This window comes from Actinia tenebrosa, unplaced genomic scaffold, assembly GCF_029948245.1.
Source record: "Actinia tenebrosa isolate PJP-AT-01 unplaced genomic scaffold, QUT_ActTen_1.0 PGA_scaffold5__44_contigs__length_20552954, whole genome shotgun sequence".
Taxonomy (NCBI): Eukaryota; Metazoa; Cnidaria; class Anthozoa; order Actiniaria; family Actiniidae; genus Actinia; species Actinia tenebrosa.
The window spans coordinates 3,095,856-3,118,344 of NW_028292582.1; the positions used below are offsets into that span (position 1 = coordinate 3,095,856).

Below are 22,489 nucleotides of genomic sequence, written 5' to 3' on the forward strand. Positions count from 1 at the left end.
TTGACGGTGGAGCCCGTGAAAGGGGAGTTAATAAGGTAAGGAAGTCATAAAAATGGGGACCTGAATACATTATAAACCTTAGGAGCAGGCACGTCTATTTCGACTTCTTTCTGTTATGTGTATACGTAGCTTATGATTATGATTTTATATGTTTTCCATATAGATATGTTCAAAGGCGCTTTACAATGATTTATGAATGAGAGATGGTTATTATGAGGTGTAGGCACTGAGGGTGTTCACTGCCAGGGTTTTTTTACGTCCTCATGCAGTGGTTCTTTTACGTCCCTCCGATGTTGGTTAGTAAGTGTGGAGAGACGGGACCGACATTTCAAATGGTCATCCGAGCCACTTGAAAGTCTAACCATTTGATGTAATTACAAAGGCAGCACTTTCTCCTCAGTTATTTGTTATTTTAAGACTTTGAGTTTTGATCTACCCCGACAGCCAGCTCCACGGAGGGTCAGAAAAAAACCTCTGCTCGCAGGGTAGTGTTGGTCCGGCCGGGAAGTCCGATGCTCAACCAACTGAGCCAACCGGTTGTACTGATTTGACAAAGAATTGTCAAAGATCGGATATTTTTCGCCGGAAGAAAAAAAACAACATCAAAAGCAAACCAAAGACAGCACTCCTCTAATTCATAAATGATTCGCCGCACCGCACAACCACCATATCGGGATGGTTGTGCGGTTGGAGGGTGGAAATCAAGAACTGAGGAATGCAAGAAAGAGAACAGGAAGCGCATCTTTGTAAGAGTCACTCATGCCAACACCAGCTAACAAAAAACCTTTATTATTACACTTTTAGGGTCAAATCTGTGGAATACATGATCAAATATGCTCACCAATATTACTGCTTTGGAAGGAGTCATGAGAATGATTGGTAATTTTGCCTTGAAATCTGACACCCAGTTACTATCTGTCAACTCCCTCTGTGAAGTGACCCCTGGAGCTTCCAATCTCCGAACGAATAAAATTGCCTCATTGTTTGACGTCCAGTCTGTCTTGTAAGCAGATTTGGGTTAGCGTTAAGTTTGCTGGAGTAGGGCCTTGAAATCTCCGGGGAATGGTCGTGTAGTGCATCGAAAATGATCGCTGCCTTAGCCCCGAGAAGATTGCTTCTCCTGCTCCTAGTTGCGTGGATTGTTGGGCCTGTAATTGGAGGTGAGTTTGAATTTACTAGGTAGTTGAGTTCTCTAGATACTGTAATATATCAAACACGCTTTAACCAAGTCTTCGGTGATAATTTATATAGCCCTTTTAGGACTTGGCTTACTCTTCTAAATTACATTGAATTCCAGGTAGCAAAAACAGCGGCGGTTTTTAATAGAAACTATCACGATGAAACTAACCGTATAGATTTATCTCCAACAGGAACGATTACATCCACATTTAATACGCCGTTTCATTTGCTACAATTCCAGTTGTTTTGGTCGAAATATTAAGTTGAAATGAGTAGTTATGACTTCAAATTACAAGCTCTTCACCTAGTCTAACCTCTGGTAAATCCTTTAGAACATTCTAGTCATGAACTGTCTGCAAAGAACGCAAGTCAGTCGAGCAGGAACAACATTTCATTCATCGTTTATTTAATTTCTTATCAAACACCTTTAAAATCTCTGAAGAACTGAATTTGAGGATTAGAAAATGTGGTCAATTAATTATCAAATTGGCCTTTGTTCATATAACTTTATTAGGCTTCCCACTTGTGTTTATTGAATTGATAGTATAAGCAAAACAAAGGACGTGGTTATGAGATTGTGTTAACATATATGGACAAGATTGAAAACAATGGCTTTTATGACTCTAAGTATAAAAGTGTCTAGCCCTTTTGATCTGAAGATATTTTATTTTCCTCGCTTAATACAGTCACACAATCCGGCTTTTGGCGGCTTTATTTGTCATACAAGAGCATTATATTTTGGCTTTTTATCCATCTCATTCTACTTATTTAAGATCGCCTTTACCTCTCACATTCGACACAGCACCCGAACTTGAACTCTGTCACAAATGCATTTTGGTGCACTCTTCATTCACTGTTCCTGATTTACTCATTCTGGAAGTAAGCTAAGTAACGTCATGCGCAGTAATACTTGATGGCTTCTGTGGATCTAATGAATGGGTCTTTGATTCTGTTGACCTGACTTTACTGGCCTTTTGTCGGCTTAAAATTTTCTTACATTGAATTCGAAATTCCCTGAGGCAAGGTAATTGAACTAGTCAAACTTTTTGCTGCATACATGGCAAGCGTTAAGGAAAAATTCCATTTTTCTCAATTTAATTTCCCCCGCCAGGCGTAGCTTTTATTTAGGACTACACAGGGAGCCCGGCTTGGTGATGCTGAATCGGTAAAACGATCACGTTTCATATGTTGATGACATTACATAATAATCGTAACTCAATGCACCAACGATCACTATGTAATAGAACACCAGTGTTTGTAACGCGTAACTTAATATCCAAATAAATTCAAATTCAAATACGTAACGGCTAAGTGTAACGCACGCGTTAAAAAGAGAGAAAGGAGAGTCTATTGGTTTTCACTTGACGTCATCAAAACATCAAAATCTAAACTATTGATGGTATAAATGCATTTCTCAAGTATGGTTTAGAAATCAATGTTATAAGTCACAAAAAGCTCGAGTCATTTTGATGTTTGGTTCCCGAGTTATGATGGTTGAGTTTGTGTTACGCAATACCGTCACGTCTATCATAGCGATCAAAATAGTAAAAATAATTTACAGTAGTTGAAAGATTTTCCCTTAGACGCGTTTAAAATATCTATTTAAAGTATATTTAAGTGAAATATAGTCAAAAATATTAAAAATTCCATCATCTTAAGCATTTGAAATTTCGTCCGCCATGATTGGAACACCAAGATGGCCGCTCCATACATTTTAACCAAAAATTGTGTCATGTTTACTCGCCTCTAGTTCCGCAACGAAATGCTTTACAGCCTCGAAAATTGGCCAGAATATGTAGTTTTGACCACTTTACAAGATTATGAAACTTTTATTTCATAATACGAATTTTCGCTTTTGAAATTCATGATGACGTAGGTGAAATCCTACGATGAATATGTAATGTCATCAACATATGAAACATGATCGTTTTACCGATTTAGCATCACCAAGCAGGGCTCCCTGTGGGACTATTCTGAGTTATATACGTCGACACAACTATCATTCCGATGTATACACATACGGCTTTAGCCTCGTCCCCAGGCATCTCCTTGGCTCTTTTTGCTTTTGGCTTCCTGTGGTGAGAATAAAGCCCACTCCTCCTCCTCTCTCGTTTCTCGTTCCTAGTTCTTCTCTGCCGTAAGATTTAACACAGGAATCCAAACGGAGAATATATGGGGTAGCGGCTTATCTGTCTATCCAGAAGTTCCCACACAGGTATCCCAGCCTGTCTTTTTTTAGTTTTCTCGTTATTGCAGGACGAATTTTAACCGCTTTTTAATTTAAATTTTAATCAAAGTATGAAGATTCTTCTTAAAACTTATTTTTTTGGTTCATTATACTATTTTTTATTTAATTCTCTTGGAAATATGAAGGGATCCTTGGGAATATGAATGGATACCTTTTCTCTCATATTATAAAATGCTGGTATTATACGACATTACAGGATGCAAAAATCATGGGAACGTCTGACAATTTTAAGAAGGTGGTTGGTTTATTAAGCGTCGTGACAAGAAAGGGTTCGTAAGTCCTCTTTTAGACCCTTTTATCTTAGGGCAGGGCGTGTGGTCATCCCCCCAGAACATTTTGAAATCTAGAAGTTCAGAACTGCAATTTCCACCATAAGTTTTCATTACAAAAGGCTTACTGCTCGATATATTTGTCACTGAAGTCGATCTTGCTCGATATTTTTCGGACATTTTCCCCCCATCATGTGATCGTGCATAGCCTCTACAGCGAGCTTTGTAGATAGTGACGAAAAATGTTCCTTTTTTCTTCAGAACTCTACCAAAGGCGAGTATGTCCAAAAGCCCCAAACTGGAAGAAAGCAGAATTCTGCAAAGGCGTTGCGCACAAATGTAGTGCTGATGCTGAGTGTGAAAGTGGTCAAAGATGCTGCCCGACAGACAAGGAATGCTTTCTGTCCTGCCAAAATACTGTTATACCAGGTATGAAAAAACAAACAAGACTTTACTTTCAATCGAGCAGCTGTTGATTCTAGCCGTACGTCGTAATAAAGCGGGGGGGGGGGGGGGGGGGGGACATATTAGCGGAATTTTGATTTTTGCCTTTCCCTTCGAAAAATCGTGGCTACGCTCCTGGAATGACTCTCATCAATCTGGTAACAACTATCGTATACAACAGGCTCGCGCCATCCTTCAACTCGAGTCGTAGCGTGTAAATCAAGCCTACAACTCGCCTACGACAGACGCGAGCGTGTTGTATACGATAGTTGTAGGCGAAAATCGTACCGTCTAAAATCAAAGCTCCCACAAGTTGAAGACAACATGTCAAGACAGGGGCACAGTAGACAACGATAATTTATAGGTCATGGATGAACGGGAGACTAATCCTATTGACCTTTATCTCTGAAGAGGTCGTCCTCATTAGTATTCTTTATATAAAGAATATTAATGAAGAGGAGTTGATGGGGTTTAAAGGTCCATGCACGTGACGAAACGAACTCATTTCTTCGTGTAGACATAGAAACAAAGCGTTGTTGCATAACAACTGAACTGGCATAATTATGTAAATAGCAATATAAAGTGAATGCTTTGTAAAATCCAAACATTAAAATCTCCTGACGAGTGAGTCCGACTCACGAAACAGTTCTGTAGAGAACAAATTATGGTCGTGTGATTTCTACACTTAACACATATATATATATATTTCGCTCTACATAAAGTATCGAGCACTGTTTTACTGGCGATCGACTACACACACGCGCACACACACACATATATATATATACAGCGATATGCAGAAATTCTGATCCTTTTGTATATACACAAAAGTATACCAAAAGTATATTAGAAATTATGGGATACCATTTCTGATATTTTTTTCAGAAAACCCTAGTGATAGGCGAACCGAAAAAAATATTTCACAACTCGACCACTCCCCGTACGAGGTTCTTCCATTACCACTGCATTCTAGTACGGGTGACATCATTTTATTACTTTGGCTTGATTGGTTGCATAGATAATGGCATCATTTCATTACCTTGGCAGTGTTCAGACTCTCCACGTTTTGTTTTTTTTCAGACGGATGTCCTATTCCGATCGATCTTGCCCTGTTGCTGGATTCCTCTGGTAGTATCGGCAGAAGGAACTGGGTCAAGGTGTTAAACTTCGCCAAGTCAGTGGTGGATATCTACGATATTTCTGAAAAGGGGACTCATATTGCCATCATGATGTACAGTGATGACCCAGAAATTATGATCCGGTTTAATAAGTACACTGGAGTCGAGTTGAACGCCATCAACATTAAGAGAGACATTTCGAAATTTAGACTGCAAAAGGGAAGGACTTTCATCGACAGGGCTCTTGTATTAGCTGGGGAAGATCTGTTTACGGAAAAATCCGGAATGAGAAAAGATGTCCGAAAGGTATATTGTTTGAGACGACAACAGAAATTAAGAATGTGTACAGCTGACAACAACTACAGCAGCATTAATAACAAGAGCAAAAATAACAACAACAATAATAATGATAATAATAATGATAATAGTGATAATAATATAAAAAATATAGTGATAATAATAATAATAATAATAATAACAATAATGATTAATATTGGTGAGATTGAAAATCGAGACCAATAGGACGTTTGCACGATGGCGTCATTGACCTCTACTACCAGACTCCCTTGCACACTTTCTTTTGTTCAGTTAATTCGCACCAAATGTCTTAATATTCTCATGAGAGAATACAAATTTAAATAAGAAAGAAATTTGGCGAAGCATCTTGGTAGTGGGAGTCAAATGATGAAATCGTGAAAACGTCCTATTGAAAACAGATAATAATAATAATAATAATAACCAGTAACAACAAGAATGACAATGACAACATACGGCAACGACAAAAACAACCTAAGAATAACTATAATGACAAAGAATAGAATAACAGTAGAGTACACAACGACAATAGTATCAACAACAATAAATATAAAAATAACGACAGCGTCTGTAGTAGTTTCAGTAGAGTACTTAACAATACACCAATTCAAGGTTGAAGAAAAAGCTGGGTTGAGTAGTGCATTGTGGGACCGTTTAAAAGGACGAAAAAATTTTGGAAAATATGTATCGCAACTGCAACTGGTTTTTTTTTTTCTTAACTTCTCGCAATAGCTAATTTAGCGTAGCAATGAAAACGCGTAGATCTTGCCAAGGCGACCCAGTTTTGATTCCCGTCGGTCTCGGCGTCGTACGTGAGTAGAGTTGCTTGTTAGTTCTCTCTGTGCTTCGAGTTCTTTTTCACCGGGCTCTTCTGTTTTCCTCTCCCTTTTAAAAAAAATCAACTTCTGGAATCCAGTGGAAGAAGATCCACACTACTGAAGCAGTGTTAAACTTCGTCCCCCTATAGACCAGTTTCGAATTCCAAGTTACCGCTGTGTTCCTTGATTACAGACTCATTTGCACAGGGTTAGCCTCGTATCAGTGTTTAAATATTCACAAATACCAACGGTAAAGTAAAGAATGCACAACTTCAACAATACAAACACTTTGAAGCTCGACGGACCTTGACTGCAACACGTGAATATTCTGCACAAACTCGAGGCTAACCCTGTGCAAATGAGTCTGTAATCAAGAAACACAGCGGTAATTTGGAATTCGAAACGGGTCTATTGACGAAAATAAAAGTTAATATTTCCAATATATTTTGATCAGGTGGCTCTTGTCCTGACTGACGGTATCCAGACCAAAAAAAAAGGTCCTTACACACCACTGCAAGTCGCATCTTCCGGTCTTCAGGCCAAGGGTGTCAACGTGTACTCACTTGGAGTCGGTAGTGATATCGATGTTCTTGAGCTGCTTGATATGGCAAGCTCTGAAGACTTTGTTTTCAGCGCCAAGAATTTCGACGACCTGTCTACCAAGGTCAGAGAGATCACAGAAGCTCAATGTCAAGGTGAGATATTAATCTTGAGAACAAGTTTCTTTAATCCAAACATGTTTCGGCGTACATACCGCCATCATCAGTGGATGTTCTAGCAATGTGTTATTGATCTTATAAATGCGATCGATCAAAGTGCGCAATAAACCAACTTTTTATGATAGTGGTAAAAAACTGATATAGTTGGTAAATAGACCTATGAATGTTTTCTACTGATGGGCTGCAAGCATTCCCAAGAGAGTAGAAAGACAAAAACATGGCGGCCATTGTGGTACCGTTAACAGTGGATGCTAATGAGAAATCTTTTGTTAAATGGTACCAACATGGCCGCGATGACGTAACGTGCAAACGAAGAATACGTATATCAAGGAAGGGCAAAACATGATCTTGTTTTTCCATAGTAAATTTGATGTTGTTATGCTTAGAATTAATGTAGTCAAAAAACTTTAAAGCATCCGTTTCGTTTTTGAATAAGCTAAAGGTTTCATCTACATATCTTCGATTCTTTATTAATATCATGCATCACAATTTTAGGAATGGACCCCTTAAATGTGATATCAAAGCAGCGCAATTTGGAGGACAAAACAAAAGAATTTCAATCTCCAGAGAACAGGAAAAAACTAGTATCTAGGATTCGAAAATGGCGATTATTAGGCGAAAAAAGGGAATATGAAAGGGACTTTGGTAAAAATGGATTGAAGTCGTAATCAATGAGAGCGCAGAATTTCACTGGCCTATACGTCATTTTCTGTCTCGTGGGGAATGTTCATTAGCAGAATCGCAAATACACTTTAATACACTTTCTGGTTGACAGCACATGGTATTCAGTGTTTGGCCACCACTTGGAGCAAGGAGATTGAATTTTTTTTATCAGCTGATTAAGGCCCAGTAATTCAATTGAGGCCAACATGCGCAATAAAGAACTCAAAACTGTAGAACTTACTTCTTGCTATATCTAATAACCTACGGTAATTCCTTTATTTTAGCTTGTAAAGAAACCGTGGAACTTGTATTTGGTATCCCTGACTCCAGCGACATCGATCCCAAGCTCTTCAATGATATCAAAAGATTTTTCATCAAAATTGGTAGTTTGTTTAAAGTGGACAACAGAAACAGCCATATTGGTGTGATTCGCTACAGCGATACTGCCTCCATGGCAGTGAAACTGGATGAATTCTATCAGACATCCCAGCTCAATACCTTTATCAACAATATGAAGCCAAGAGGTATGGACAAATGTTTAGGCCTCGCCTTTTTGCGCAATCTCACTTCAGAAAATACCATTACAAAACAATTTGTGTTAGGGTCTTAGAGCGCAATAGAGCGTTTTGACTCACGTGACAAGGCAGCCATATTGGTTTATCAAACAATAGAAACTTTCTGCACAGTATTTGCATAAAAAAACGAGTCCAATTCCCCGAGGATAGAAAATGTTTTGTTCTGGTAAACCAACATGGCCACTGTGACGTCACGTGGAAACGCTCTATACAGAGCAAATTTTGTGTGTCTTTTAAAAACTCACGGCATAGTTAATAGAGGGGAATGGTTAGGAAAACCTTTTGTTATAGGTCTTTGTTCACTTTTTTTCAAGCGTGACTGTGCACAATCCTTTGTTTTACCACTGTTTTACTATGCATTGTTGGACTGAAGCACCGTACCTTGACCTTGACGGTGCTGTATTCAAACGTTTTGATTAGATAAGCAGTAATCCCCCGAGCTGTAACTGGTTTATAAAAATCGTCCTGGGATATTTACAGAAAATTTACTTGCGAGTACTGACTAGAGGTACACCAAAGCTATTAAAGCTGATTGGCGGAGAACATCACGTGATTGCCAATACTTTTGAAGTCGTGCTCACACTGTAAAATCCAGAGATGGACAAACGATGCAGTAGCTGTTATTACAGTTGAGCCCGCAATGCCGTATTTTTCGTTTGTTTTAAGAATCATGTAATTGAGGCTATCGGGTCGATACAATGCTTGTTGTCTCATTTGCATCTCATTTGCACCATCTCGTGACGGCAGACATGTTAGATGGCAGGAACAATACAGTCGTTTTACATGAGAAAGAATTTAATTTCCAAGAGCAAAGGTATTTTATTGTTCTGCCATCTAACCACAGGCAGTACATGCTGTATTATGGTAACCGGCTCTTGATGGTACAAAAACTTTATTTCAAGGCTTACGCGCAGCGTTACGTTCCACTGATTCGTTATGGGTTTTAATAGCTTAACGCCCACAATATTTTTTACCTCAAAGGTACCGGAGTCAACTTAGAACAAGCACTTCGAAAAGCAGCTGATCAAGCGTTCACGATGTTCGGTGGAGTTCGACAAATCTACCCCAAAACCTTCGTGGTGTTCGTTCCTAAACAAACTACAGTCAGTGAGGACGCTATCAAGCAAGCATCCCTGAAGCTCAAAAGCATTGGTGTAAGGCTTTTGCTCGTTATGCTGGATGTCCATCCTCAGTTAGAATTCTTCAGCACCATCTCCTCCCAACCTAAGTCGAGGTACATTTTGAAAGGTTTTGATACAGCAGAGCTGATAAAAGTGGCTTCATATGAAGCTGTGGATACCATATGCAAAGGTAGAATGAATATTTTCTTTGTTGTTTCCTTTGTTATATCCGTCAAATGGATTTTTCGTATGGGTTGTTTAACCCTTACCTTGCTCTCTTGCAATGGGCTATTTTGATGCTATTGAAAATAAGCTCCTTAATGTAGTAATTCATCTGTGAGCTAGCGGGCCTTGGACTTAATCCTAATCCAAAGGGTTGGATCAGGGTTTGAAAAAAAAAGAGGTTTTTTCAATTGAAGAACTTCATGGACACTCTCTTTTGTTAGTCAAACAATTTAAATAGAGTAAACAGCAACCGTCGAAACGTTTTACTGAAGGAAGCCAAAAACATGATTGAAAAAAGGTAAAGTACCTATATTTAACGTCGGTAGTTCCTTCAGTTGAAATTCAACTGCTGTCCGGTCAATGGAAGCCGACGGTGCGCACTTTAACCCCTCTCTCCATCAGTGCTCTGTTTTAAGAGTATTCAAAGCTGAAACCACACGCGATTAGAGAGAAGTCGAAACAGACGTGGAGACCCTAAGGATCGAACCCTGGACTTCAAGCTCTGAAGGTCGCGCACTAACCAACTGAGCTACGCCTACTCCTTGAAGTGGCTTAAAGGCTAAATTGTAATAGTTGTTACTTATAAAGACATACATTTTTTTAGGTCGCTACGGGAAGTGTCCCATTATCGAAGCTCCTGGTCCGTGTCTTGAGAAAGGTGCTGAAGGGTCGTGTAAAATTGATTCAGACTGTGGAGCTGGCAATAAAGAATCAATGTGTTGCTATAGCGGCAACTGTGGCCAAGGCAAATGTACTCCAAGAGTGCGGAGTAAGTATTTCTTAGGGGACAATTTACTTTGGTCGGTGGTAGTTGGTAAAGATGTAGAGGTCTTTAAGGGCAGGCCTTTTTGGTATTGGTTATATTTGGCGGTTGTGGTGATAATGATGATTTGTGCATATTGAATTTTACAGAATTGTCAACATGAACATACTAGATTTTTAGAAGTGCTTCCCATTTTAAACAACCTTGAAAAATATGACAATGATAACGATGATGTTGGTGTTGGTGGTGTTGTTGTGGTGTTGGTGTTGTTGTTGTTGGTGTGGTGTTGGTGTTGGTGATGATGGCGTTGTCGTTGTTGGTGGTGTTGTTGGTGGTGGTGTTGTTGGTGGTGTTTGTGTTGGTGATGATGGTGTTGGGGTTGGTGTTGGTGATGATGGCGTTGTCGTTGTTGTTGGTGTTGTTGTTGTTGGTGGTGGTGTTTGTGTTGGTGATGATGGTGTTGGGGTTGGTGTTGGTGATGATGGTGTTGGTGATAATGGTGATGGTGATGATGATGATGATGGTGGTGGTGGTAATGATGATGGTGCAGATTATGATAATGATGGTGGTGATTAATCCTTTTGTTTGATGTTTTGTGTTCTAGACTGCTTTATTACTATGGATGTCGCTTTCGCCATCGACTCCTCGGCAGCCGTAAGCGAAGAAGATTTCGAAAACAGCAAGAAATTTGTTAAAAATTTACTCCATGCATTTGCTGACTCAGAAAACAGCATTCACTTCGGCATAGTACAATATGGTGCCACTGCAAAGAGGGTAGCGGACTTCAATAAGTTCATATCCGATCCGTCAATCAAGGACATTATCACCAAACTCTCCAAAACGAATGACAATACCAGGAGAGTGGATCTTGCCCTGGAAACAGTTAAGAAAGACGTTTTCAGGTAAATACCTATGATATATCGCAACCTGCTCGTCTTTACATTGATCTTAAGACCCGGTCGTTGAATAAGGCGTAAGCAAAACTGCTGCGTATAAGCGTAGTTTACGCGCCTCTTATCTCTTGGCTCACGGGTTTGATTACTGTACTCGGTACCACATCTGAGTAGGATTTGTTGGCTCTTAAGGGCCCTGTTTTTTTGCCTCCAAAAAGCTTAGAACACTGCATTCTATTTCAATCTGTGAGTTGGCCGTGCTCTGACTTACAGTAACCCAAAGGTTGTTTGACGATAACGATTAAATTTGAAGGTTCTCTTTTCCTTCTTATCAGCTTAGCCGGCGTTTCGTTTTTGATTTAACGAGATCTAAAACATTGATACTTTTTTGCATTCAAAGACAATTGGTTACATATAGCTATAGCAAAATTTCGGATTTTATCGAACCCTGAAACAATTTCAGGGCTGATCAAAGTCAGGCCACGGCTAACTCAAACATCAGGGCTGTTCAAAGTCAGGGCATGGCTAACTCACAAATTGAACCCTGAAGCAACCTCTGGGCTGATCTAAGTCAGGGCACGGCTAACTCACAGATCCAACCCTGAAGCAACCTCTGGGCTGATCTAAGTCAGGGCACGGCTGACTCACAGATTGAATTGGAATTTAGCTTACCCTCAAATTAAGGGAGAGACCTAACAAACTCTGCTCACATGTGATGCCGAAAAAAAACGAATCCGATAAGCCAAAGGTGAAAGCGAACTACCACTATACCCCACCATCGATTCTTTACCAGCATTTCACGAAATTCTTTTATTTATTTAGCTTGGAAGGAGGAATGCGACAAGGTCATCCTCGCTATGTTATCTTCCTAGCTGGTGGAGACACAGATGCTGCTTCCGCTGACCTGGCCAAGGCTGCCCAACCTCTACGAGATCTAAATGTCAACATTATAGCAGTTGGTGTTAATTCAGGCGTCAGCCGGGACTTCTTAAGCAAGCTTGCTAGTAAACCAAACTACGTGTTCCCTGCAGTTTCACCTGATGCTGTTTCTACTAATAGACTGGCAATTGAAAAGGAAATTTGCCACGGTAAGCTAAAGGATACATATCACACTATGGATTTTTTGGAGGGCATATTTTTTTAAAACCAGCGCTATGGATCACAGCAGTCATCTCACCCAATCAGAAGCAGAGCGGCAAATACGTTTGTAGCCCGCTCACTTTGTACTTGGCCCACTAATTTAAAAGTCTTAGTGATGGTAGTTTAATATTTTGGTCTTGGTCTTGCATATTGATGATAATACACCAATCTAGTCTCCTATGCAGTCGCTATTAGTTTCGTAACGCAACGCTTACTCCCCTAAGTAGCTTAGGGGAGTGAGCGTGGCGTGACGACACTAATAGCGGCTGCGCAGGAGACTAACACCAATCCCGCATTCATTATTCTATCTCCCTAATTACAAGCTAAAATGTGTTTTTGATATACAGTACAGCATGGAACAGACATCGATTGCTGAAAATTGTAAATGTCTGTCTTAAAATCAATGCAATTTAAAAAAACATCAGCTATGGAAAAATCTTATGAATTCGAGTTTGTTGGTGGGACATTCTGTATTCCATTGGAAAAAGTAGCCATTGTTTGGGTGGACTCTAAGGCATAGCCGGGATCGGTCTATTAGTATTAGCCATGCTTCAACACAAACTTTTTCTAGAGGACTACGTCAACTTAACCAATTTAGGCTAAAACCAATTGTCCCTTTCAACGCTCCTTGCACCATCTTGTTAAAAATGTTAAAAAAAGGTCTCTATCATTGCAAGCTCGCCGTTCGTCTCGCTTAGATGCAAAGTCACGGCTACCTTTCAAGATGGCGCAGGGTACTGTGAAGGGGACTGACTATTCGAGAAACTGGTGTAACCTCTTGATGTTTACTTTCCTTTTGGTTTTAGCAAAACCTGGCAAGTGTAAAGATGTAGAAATACCACCGACCTGCAGGGGCGTGTACGTACCTGAGCAGTATGTAGGCTGCGGTGCCTCGGCAGGTGGCCAGCCGACTGGAAAGGGAGCTGACTGGATCTGCCCCGGAGAACAGAAGTGTTGTGCCAACCCTGCTGATCCTTGTATTACCACCTGTGCTGACCCTCCAAACGGCAAGTACCTTAAAAACGAAGTAAACAATTGTTGATGTAATGGCCGTGTTTTATGAAAGTGGACCAAACATGGCCAGTGTAACGTAACTCGGGCAACATTTTGTTCAAAAGAAAACAGCATGTTAATAATTAGGTTTGCAAAGGGGGGACCTGCCTTCTACGAACACCCTGGTAATACAGACGCTTGTTTTGGTCCCAGTGAAAAGAATTCCCTCTTACACTGACCTACTTACTACGAACACCCTGGTAATACCAACACTTTTTTTGTCCCAGTGAAGAGCACTCACTCTTACACTGACCTACTTACTACGAACACCTTGGTAATACGGACACTTGTTTTGTCCCAGTGAAGAGCACTCACTCTTACACTGACCTGCTTACTACGAACACCCTTGTAATACGGACGCTTGTTTTGTCCCAGTGAAGAGCACTCACTCTTACACTGACCTACTTACTACGAACACCCTTGTAATACGGACGCTTGTTTTGTCCCAGTGAAGAGCACTCACTCTTACACTGACCTACTTACTACGAACACCCTTGTAATACGGACACTTGTTTTGTCCCAGTGAAGAGCACTCACTCTTACACTGACCTACTTACTACGAACACCCTTGTAATACGGACACTTGTTTTGTCCCAGTGAAGAGCACTCACTCTTACACTGACCTGCTTACTACGAACACCCTGGTAATACGGACACTTGTTTTGGCCCCAGTGATATGCATTCACTTTTACATGGTAATACGGACACTTGCTCTTTCTTCTTTCTCCATATGAACGGTGTTGCTTTTTACATCTTCAGAATGTCGAGGCCAGTACGACTTGACCTTCTTGCTGGAGAATTCGGACGATGTTGGTTCAGAAAACTTCGAGAAGATGAAGACGTTTGCTAAAGATCTCGTTAACGCTTTCATTATTAGCAATTTTGGTAGCCACGTTGCACTCGTTACCTATGGTGACGCGGCCAAAGTTGAGTTTAATTTTAACTCAATCCCTGGCGCTACTAAGAGAATGGTCTTCAATGCAATTGATGAAGTTAGGTTCCAATCGGGACCTGGAGCAGGAGTTAGCGCCGGTCTCCAGAAAGCCGTAGATACGATTTATACTGAGAGTGGTGGAGTACGTGAGCGCAGTAATAAGGTATACAATTGATTAAGTGATAGTGACTAACGATTAGTGTGGACAGGGTTGTTTTTTTTAGTTTTGTTGAAAAACCAAAAACGATAAAACTATACTAAAGTAACTATACAAAATAGTTACAAACTTCTTTTCTATTGTGTTTGAGCTTTCTTCTTATTCGTTTGTATAGGACGAGCTAGTTTAGGCGAGTCCAATATGAGAACTTTCAAAACATTACGAGTATCTATCATTTCCGAAGTAACGGGAAGATCGTGCGATTTTTTATTTATAAAACACCCAACAAAATTAAGCATAAAACTTAACTGGGACTATACAGAGTACACATCGAATTTGTATAGAAAATCGCACGAACTCGGTTACAAATCGGAATATATAGGTACGAGTAATGTATTGAAGGTTTTCAAAATTGGACGAGCCTTTAGGCGGGTATCTATAAATTCCGAATTGTACGAGAAGATCAGTGATTTTTTGTTTATGAAACACTGAACAAAATTGAGCAACTTAATTGGGACTCTACAGAGTACAATTTTGGATTTAGTTGTACTCCTCTCGTCCAATCAGAATCGAGTGATTTTGTAGAGTGTATTATATGGGAACTAATTGTATACTTCTTTTCTAATCAGAATTGAGTAATTTAGTCGATTGTGCATTATAAGCTATATTATAGTCCCTCTTCTCACTCTTTAAATACCGCTGTGTTCTACTCATTTGTACAGATTTAGCCTTGTTTAAGAGCAAATAATTTGCAAAAGTTAATGGAAAGATTATCAAAAGAAAGTTTATTCAATGGAAAGAATATACGAAGTAAATAACACCAATGGTTTGAAATGTCTAATGGTATCTGTGAATAGTTGGCTTATAAACGAGGCTAAGCCTTTGCAAATGAGTCTGGTCTTCAAAAAAAGCGGTATGCGTCGAATGCGAAACTTGGACGGGTATTGATGATTCAGTCATTAAGTCCGTCCGTCCGTCCGTCCGTCCGTCCGTCCGTCCGTCCGTCCGTCCGTCCGTCCGTCCGTCCATCCGTCCCTTACCCGGCGCGGGGTGCTTGCCACTTATCCCGGAAAACTGGAAATTCCGGTTGGAAAACAAATGATATGTGTATTTCCAATCGTAAATTTCGGCCGGAAAACTCGGTCTTCTAATTGAGGTAATCCACTTTTCCCGCTCTTTGCGGTTCTTCCGGTAGACGTGAGTACCATTTTTTTTTGGAAGAAAAAGTTTCCCGCTCTTTTTTTACCATTAGCAAACGAATTTCCAACCAGATGGATGGACTAAAATGGTAAGCCCCCCATGGTCTTTGGATCGGTCGGCGGGTCAAGATATGTTTTCTCTGAATGTTATTATTGACTAAGAATGACTTTATGTTTTTTAAGTCCCTCGTTATCATAGGCTCAGGCAAGTTTCAAGATGCCAAGAAAGCTGCCTTATTAGCGAGCCAGCTGAAACAGTCTCAAGTGGACGTGTTTGCTGTGCCGGTCGGTGGTCAGGGTGACATTGCTGCAATTAGAAACATCGTGTCAAAGAAAATCGAAAATAACGCCTTCATGACAACGTCGTTTGACGCTTTGAAACCACACCTTCGTGCTCTTACCAAGGCTGTCTGCGATGGCGCTCAAAAACTACGACGTAAGCTTTTTTTTTATTCATTGTTGTCATTAATTTAAAGGTGCCTATCAAGCCTACAGGATCTCTTCCTGGATTCAAAGCATTCTGTGTTGGTTATAATGCGCTATGCTCACCAAAAGCTTCAGTCATTTTGAGCTAATTCTCACAGAGATATTCTCTATTTGATGATTTGACTTTTTACAAGGATCCTGGGTTGACGTCATCATTTCGTGATTTCTAATTTGAATATCTCGGCAACAAAAAGATATATTAAAAAGAAGGGCCATTCTTATTTAAAGTTTTGGATATTTGGGAGTTCATCAGCTTGTCTGAATGAAGAATAATATGAAGAATATGGGAGAGGTCAAAAAGCTCAAGCAGATAGACAAACGAATAAATTAATTGAATAAATGATGTTTTACCTGCGTTTGTATCATAATATTAAACCAAGCGTTCCGCAATGTGAGACTAATGATAAGGATTTGATAAAGAATGCTACACTTTTGAATTTCGAAGGCATGTTTCGACAGAACGTTCATCATCAGTTGTAAGGAAAAATAAACTAAGGAACAAAGGAACAAAGTTATGTAGTTTCAAAGAAAAAGCATGGGAATGTGGTAATAGAAGACCAATCAATTGTTGAGTCAACACTACGATGCTTTATTACGATTTCTAACCTTTTTTCAATCCATTTTTTATTTGAAGCTTGTAATCTACCTCAAGATGTCTACTTCGCAATACCAACTGCGACATCACTCGGAGGCGACTTCAGCAAAATCAAAAACGTCTTTAATAGCCTACTCAAGTTTTTCATCGTCTCTAATCGGGTGGCCCACTTTGGGATCATACAGTACAGCAACGACGCCGCCGTGACCCGTAGACTCGACCAAATCTACACGCGCAAAGGCTTAGTCCAATACATCAACAGCATCCAACCATCTGGAAATGGTTTCAACGTGGAAGCAGCATTCAAACGCGCAAAGGATCACGGCTTCACGATCTTCGGGGGTGTCCGTCAAACTGTGCCCAAGACCTTAGTGATCGTTGTACCACGGCAACCATCCTCGTCGTTAGATAACATTCTAGCAGCAGCAAATAATTTGAAGAAGATGGGAGTCAAAGTTGTGCTGCTGGGGCTCAGCGAAGCTGGAAAACTGGTCGACTACTCGAACGTCGCATCGAAACCATCCGTTAAGTTCTTGTTTGGGGATACCATTGGAGATTTGGATGGCAATGTGTATAACATCAAGGAAACTATTTGTCGAGGTAAACAGTTGTTTTTTAGTTAGCTTTTCAATAGAGAAGTTTTAGTAGAAGTAGAAAACATTGCAAAAAACACGTAGTTGTAGTTTTTATATTTTATATAGTTGTATATTTTAGCCGTACTAGCTTACCGTGGCCGTGACTATGCGCTTCGTGAATGGATGAATTACTGGACAACAATAGGAAGCCATTCAAATGTTACGGCATGTACCGTGTACGTGCTGTAGGTCACTACTGTAGCTGTGACTTAGCGTCGTGATTGGGTGAATTGACAAAAAAGGAAGTCATTTCAATGTTACGGCATGTACCGTGTACGTGCTGTAGGTCACTACCGTAGCTGTGACTAAGCGTCGTGATTGGGTGAATTGACAAAAAAGGAAGCCATTTCAATGATACGGCATGTACCGAGTACGTGCTGTAGGTCATTACCATACAGTTTCCTCAAATACGAAAAGAACATCATGTTTCTTAGATATAAAGGCATCTTTGATTGACGAGGGCTAGCACTAGCCTCTAAAGGCCTTTCTAATTCTTTCTCGATATTCTTTCGGAGCCCCTGTGTCAATAAAAAAGGGAAAGGGTGAAGAAGACTCGACGGCACTTTCCGTCCGGTGGCACTTTCCCCGAACAGGTAGTCCACCAGAGATAAAATCAAAAAAGTCTTTAAGGTAGAAGAAGAGGAAGTCAACAAAGCCTCTTCTTTGCGTTTCGTGGAGGATTTGTGGCAGTGAACAGTATTTCAGTTTTGATGTCAAGTTGATGGGATTTTGTATTTCAGGTCGGTATGGTAAATGTCCTCCAACCCAACCAGAATCATGCAAGGACGTTGCCCTAACGTGTTCGCTTGACGCAGACTGTGGAGCACCTACTACCATGTGTTGTCTCACGCCTGGATGCCGACGATCTTGCGTCCCGAAAATAGACAGTAAGTAACCCTCAGCCTTAATGATGACGTCCGTGACCAATTCTCAGCCATGCCCGTTACTCTTCCCTTTGCAAATAATAGTACCAGCACCGCGAACCATCCATCTTGTAATAAGGGCGCGCCTCGCAAATTAGGCCTGGTCTTTTTTTTAAAGCTAACGAGTCTAAATTGGGTTCAAAATTAAAATCTGTTGTAGGCGTTCTGGAGCGACATAAGAAATAAACCTGGGGTACTTATTGTTTACCCGGAAAAACCTCAATCGTTCCGCGATCGGAAGGTTCCGGAAACCTAGGTCTTCCGATTGATGTAATCCTCTTTTCCCGCTCTTTTCGCTTCTTTCGGTAGACATGTGTACCATTTTCATAAGTCAAAGTTTTCTGCTCTTTTATTACCATTGACCAATAAATTTCCAACCGGGTGGTTTAAATGGTAAGCACCCCTGATTTTGGCGGAAGAAAAACTCCAGGAAGGAGAAACACTGATTTTTTTTTGATTTTTAGATTGTTTCGTGAACATGGAGGTAACGATCGCCATTGACACATCGCAAGGTGTAGCAGGTGGCGAGCTCAACGCGGTAAAGAATTTCGTTAGTAGCATCATTCGACCACTAGCAGCCTCCGAAAACAGCATTAGAATATCTCTCATGACGTACGGTGAAACGGCACAGACTCTAGCCCGATTCCGCGACCGAAAACCCGAGAAAGAGCTACTGGGGCTATTATCTGGTATTAAGGCTTCGGCCGAAGTCGGTCGAAACTTGAACGTTGCCTTCTCCTCCATCCGGAAAGATCATTTTAGTTTGGAGGGAGGTATGAGACAGGGTCATCCAAGATTGGTCGTATTTATCACGGGTGGGCTACCTATGGCAGAGTTTACAAAATCCGCTCAGACGGTCAAGGAACTTGATGGAATGAGAGTCATGGCAATCGGTACGAATCAAGCAGTACAGGATGGTTTACTACAGAGCATATCAACAAATAACCTGTTTTTCAAGGCTAATTCTCCGGCAGACTTGAGCAGAATTAGGGACCAAGTTGTAAGGGCATTTTGCAGACGTAAGTAGTAAAAATTATTATTATTATCATAGTGTTTTTTGGGGGAGCAGTTGGTGTGCGTGTGCGATGCTAATGTTCCATCTCTCGCCCGCATATGTGAGTAGAGATACTTATTGGTCATTTCCTGCCCTTTGAGGTTTTTTTCTCGGTTTTCCGGCTTTTTTCCGCCGTAAAAAAATCAACTCTAAATTCCAAGTTGATCATGGTACGAGGGCCACAGGTTTGTTAGCCACTGGCTATTATTTACTACTCTCGTAAAGCAAGAACGATTACAACAGTTTTCCTTCACCAAAATCCTTGTTAAACCTTCTTCATCCCCATTTTAAGTCAACTTTATATTTCTTTTCTTTACTTCAATGGTTTGAATATTTTCCCATTCTACAGCTAAACCAGGCAAGTGTCCACCTGCGGCTGCGCCTATCGGAAGATGTGGAGATGTGGTACCACCAAGATACATTCCTTGCGGGACTTCTGCGGGACAAACTCAGAATTCTGACTGGCCTTGTCCTGGAGAACAAAAATGCTGTAAAGATCCTGAATCTGGGTGTCATTCAGTCTGTTTGGAACCACCACTGGGTAGGTGCTACTCCGAAGTTGAACTAAACATGGACTTATATTTACCGGCCATTTTGGGGAATAGACTACTTCGACTATACGGCGGCCATCTTTGATCGCAGGGCATCATGGGGCGTCCAGGGGACAAATATAGAACTAATGTAAGGCTTGATGAGAGAGCCTACGTAGCAAGCTGTTGATGTAATGTGTTCATAAAAGTACAATGAATTACACCTAATACAATGGATAGAACGACAACAAAATACGATATATCTTTTAAATACATTACATCAACTGAGTGCTATGTAGGTTTTCCCAAGGCTTGATGATATATTTTTCTTTATATCGCCTGCCATTATTATAGTCAAAGATGGCACATCTTTTACCTTTACCCATGAAGGAAAGATAAACACACAAAACTCTATCCGCCATCTTTGTTTTGATTTGAACCCTGGACTCCCCATAATGCCATGCGATCCAAGTTGGCCGCTATATTGTCGAAGTGGTCCATTATCAAGTGATCGCTTAATAGAGGTCGATCGCAGAAATAACCACTTTATAAAAGTTCTGATCTGCAATTGAACTATGAACTTCTATTGAGCGATCATCTTTGGGAAATTGTCAATTGATCGCTTTGCTTAATAGAGGTCGGCAACCGTTCTACTATAGACCCCTTGCAGTCCGTCGATTTGCAGCTCAATTTGGAGGACATAACAATAAATTTCCAATCTCATTCCATTAAATTCTATTGTTTTGTCCTTCGAATTGAGCTGCTTTGACGTCACATGTAAGGGGTTCATTAAACTTAGTGATAGGAATGTATGAAAGGTGAACGTGGCGTTCTTGTTTTTCCTTTTCTTCACCGATAACATTTGACAGAACACATGGACTAAAACAAAATTAGTTTGGGCGTAATTTTCTCATATTTATACTGAGCTTTCTCTTGATTGTTATTCTTTTCTTCGTTAAAGAACTCGGATTTCCCTTTGGATGTCCAAAAAGAAAGAACTTGCTGGAAATTTTGTTATTTTGTTTTTTTTTAATTTCCTCCCTCCGCCAAACCTATCACTTGACGGTTGAATTTCGATTCTATTTGTGAGATATCCGTGCCCGGATTTTAGGTGGACGACTCAGAAGTTATCTTTAAAAGTGTTTTTTATTTCATTGTAAGATAACATTGATGTGCTATTGTTCCACCAGAATGCAAGGGAAAACATGATCTGGCTATTCTCATCGAGGGCAACGATGAAGTCGGCAAGACTGGCTTCAACAAAGTGAAAACCTTTGTCAAGCAGCTTATTAACGGCTTTAACATCCGTCAAGGTCAAACTCATGTCTCTGTCGTCTCGTATGGCGAGAAACCCAAACTTGATTTTAAGTTTAACACTATCCGCAGCCCAACCAAACAAAAACTAAACTTGGCGATTGACAGGATTCAATTCCCTGGAGGGGGACCATCGTCCACATCAAGAGCTCTTCAAACGGCCTACGGTGAGGTTTATAAAGTTGACGGTGGAGCCCGTGAAAGGGGAGTTAATAAGGTAAGGAAGTCATAAAAATTGGGACCTGAATACATTATAAACCGTAGGAGCTCAGTTCGTCAGTGGATTTCCACATCTACACGTCTTTTTCGACTTCTTTCTCAGGGACGGCGGAACCGGGGGAGCTGGGGTGGCTTCAGCCCCCCACTTTCTGTGAAATTCTAATACATTTTCACTAAACTCAGCCCCCCCCCCCCCCACCTTGCCATACAATGTCACTATTGAGCCCCCCAATCAAAAAATGGCTCCGCCGTCCCTGTTTCTGTTATGTGTAGCTTATGATTATGATTTTATATAGCGCTGTTTTCCATACGGATATGCTCAAAGGCGCTTTACAATGGGTTATGAATGAGAGGTGGTTAAGATGAGGTGTAGGCACTGAGGGTGGTCACTGCCAGGGTTTCTTTACGTTCTCACTAGTTGTTCTTTTACGTCCCTCCGGTATTGGTTAGTAATGATGAGTGTGGAGAGACGGGACCGCCATTTAAAGTGGTCATCCGAGCCACTTGAAAGTCTAACCATTCGTAGCTATAATTTCAAAGGTTAACGTGAGATTTTTGTTGAATTTTCAGTCCTTACTTATCATTAGTCAGGGAAAATTCACCAACCCCAAAAATGCAGCTCGTTACGCCAGTCTCCTGATTCAAAACAACGTGGATGTCTACTTTATGGCTATTGGTGGGAACGAAGACATTCCTTCCATACGTAACGTCGCTTCCAGGCTCCACCACAAGACTGGCTTCATGACCTCGACCTACGATGCACTAAAACCTGATTTACGAGCAGTGTCGAATAGGATCTGTGAAGGCGCTGAAAAACCTAAAGGTAAAAGTAATACAGCTATATAACCCATTGTTTTCTTATTTCTGACCACGTGTCATTCCCTGGAGTATTATTTCTTT

General features: G+C 40.6%; 1 protein-coding gene across 1 annotated transcript in view; it reads left to right on the forward strand.

Moving 5' to 3' along the window:
* Window positions 1-967: 967 nt before the first annotated feature.
* The window catches only part of LOC116289200 (uncharacterized), a 51,063-nt gene continuing 29,541 nt past the window's right edge, over window positions 968-22,489 (forward strand). Inside the window, exons 1-18 of the mRNA XM_031696080.2 lie at window positions 968-1,160; window positions 3,958-4,125; window positions 5,221-5,564; window positions 6,846-7,086; window positions 8,058-8,297; window positions 9,330-9,659; window positions 10,299-10,463; window positions 11,062-11,359; window positions 12,173-12,438; window positions 13,297-13,497; window positions 14,303-14,640; window positions 16,017-16,269; window positions 16,954-17,514; window positions 18,290-18,436; window positions 18,937-19,491; window positions 19,876-20,067; window positions 21,247-21,587; window positions 22,160-22,412. Of these exons, the coding sequence (XP_031551940.2) occupies window positions 1,085-1,160; window positions 3,958-4,125; window positions 5,221-5,564; window positions 6,846-7,086; window positions 8,058-8,297; window positions 9,330-9,659; window positions 10,299-10,463; window positions 11,062-11,359; window positions 12,173-12,438; window positions 13,297-13,497; window positions 14,303-14,640; window positions 16,017-16,269; window positions 16,954-17,514; window positions 18,290-18,436; window positions 18,937-19,491; window positions 19,876-20,067; window positions 21,247-21,587; window positions 22,160-22,412 (4,969 nt within the window). The 5' untranslated portion in view covers window positions 968-1,084. The remainder of the gene's footprint in view (window positions 1,161-3,957; window positions 4,126-5,220; window positions 5,565-6,845; window positions 7,087-8,057; window positions 8,298-9,329; window positions 9,660-10,298; window positions 10,464-11,061; window positions 11,360-12,172; window positions 12,439-13,296; window positions 13,498-14,302; window positions 14,641-16,016; window positions 16,270-16,953; window positions 17,515-18,289; window positions 18,437-18,936; window positions 19,492-19,875; window positions 20,068-21,246; window positions 21,588-22,159; window positions 22,413-22,489) is intronic.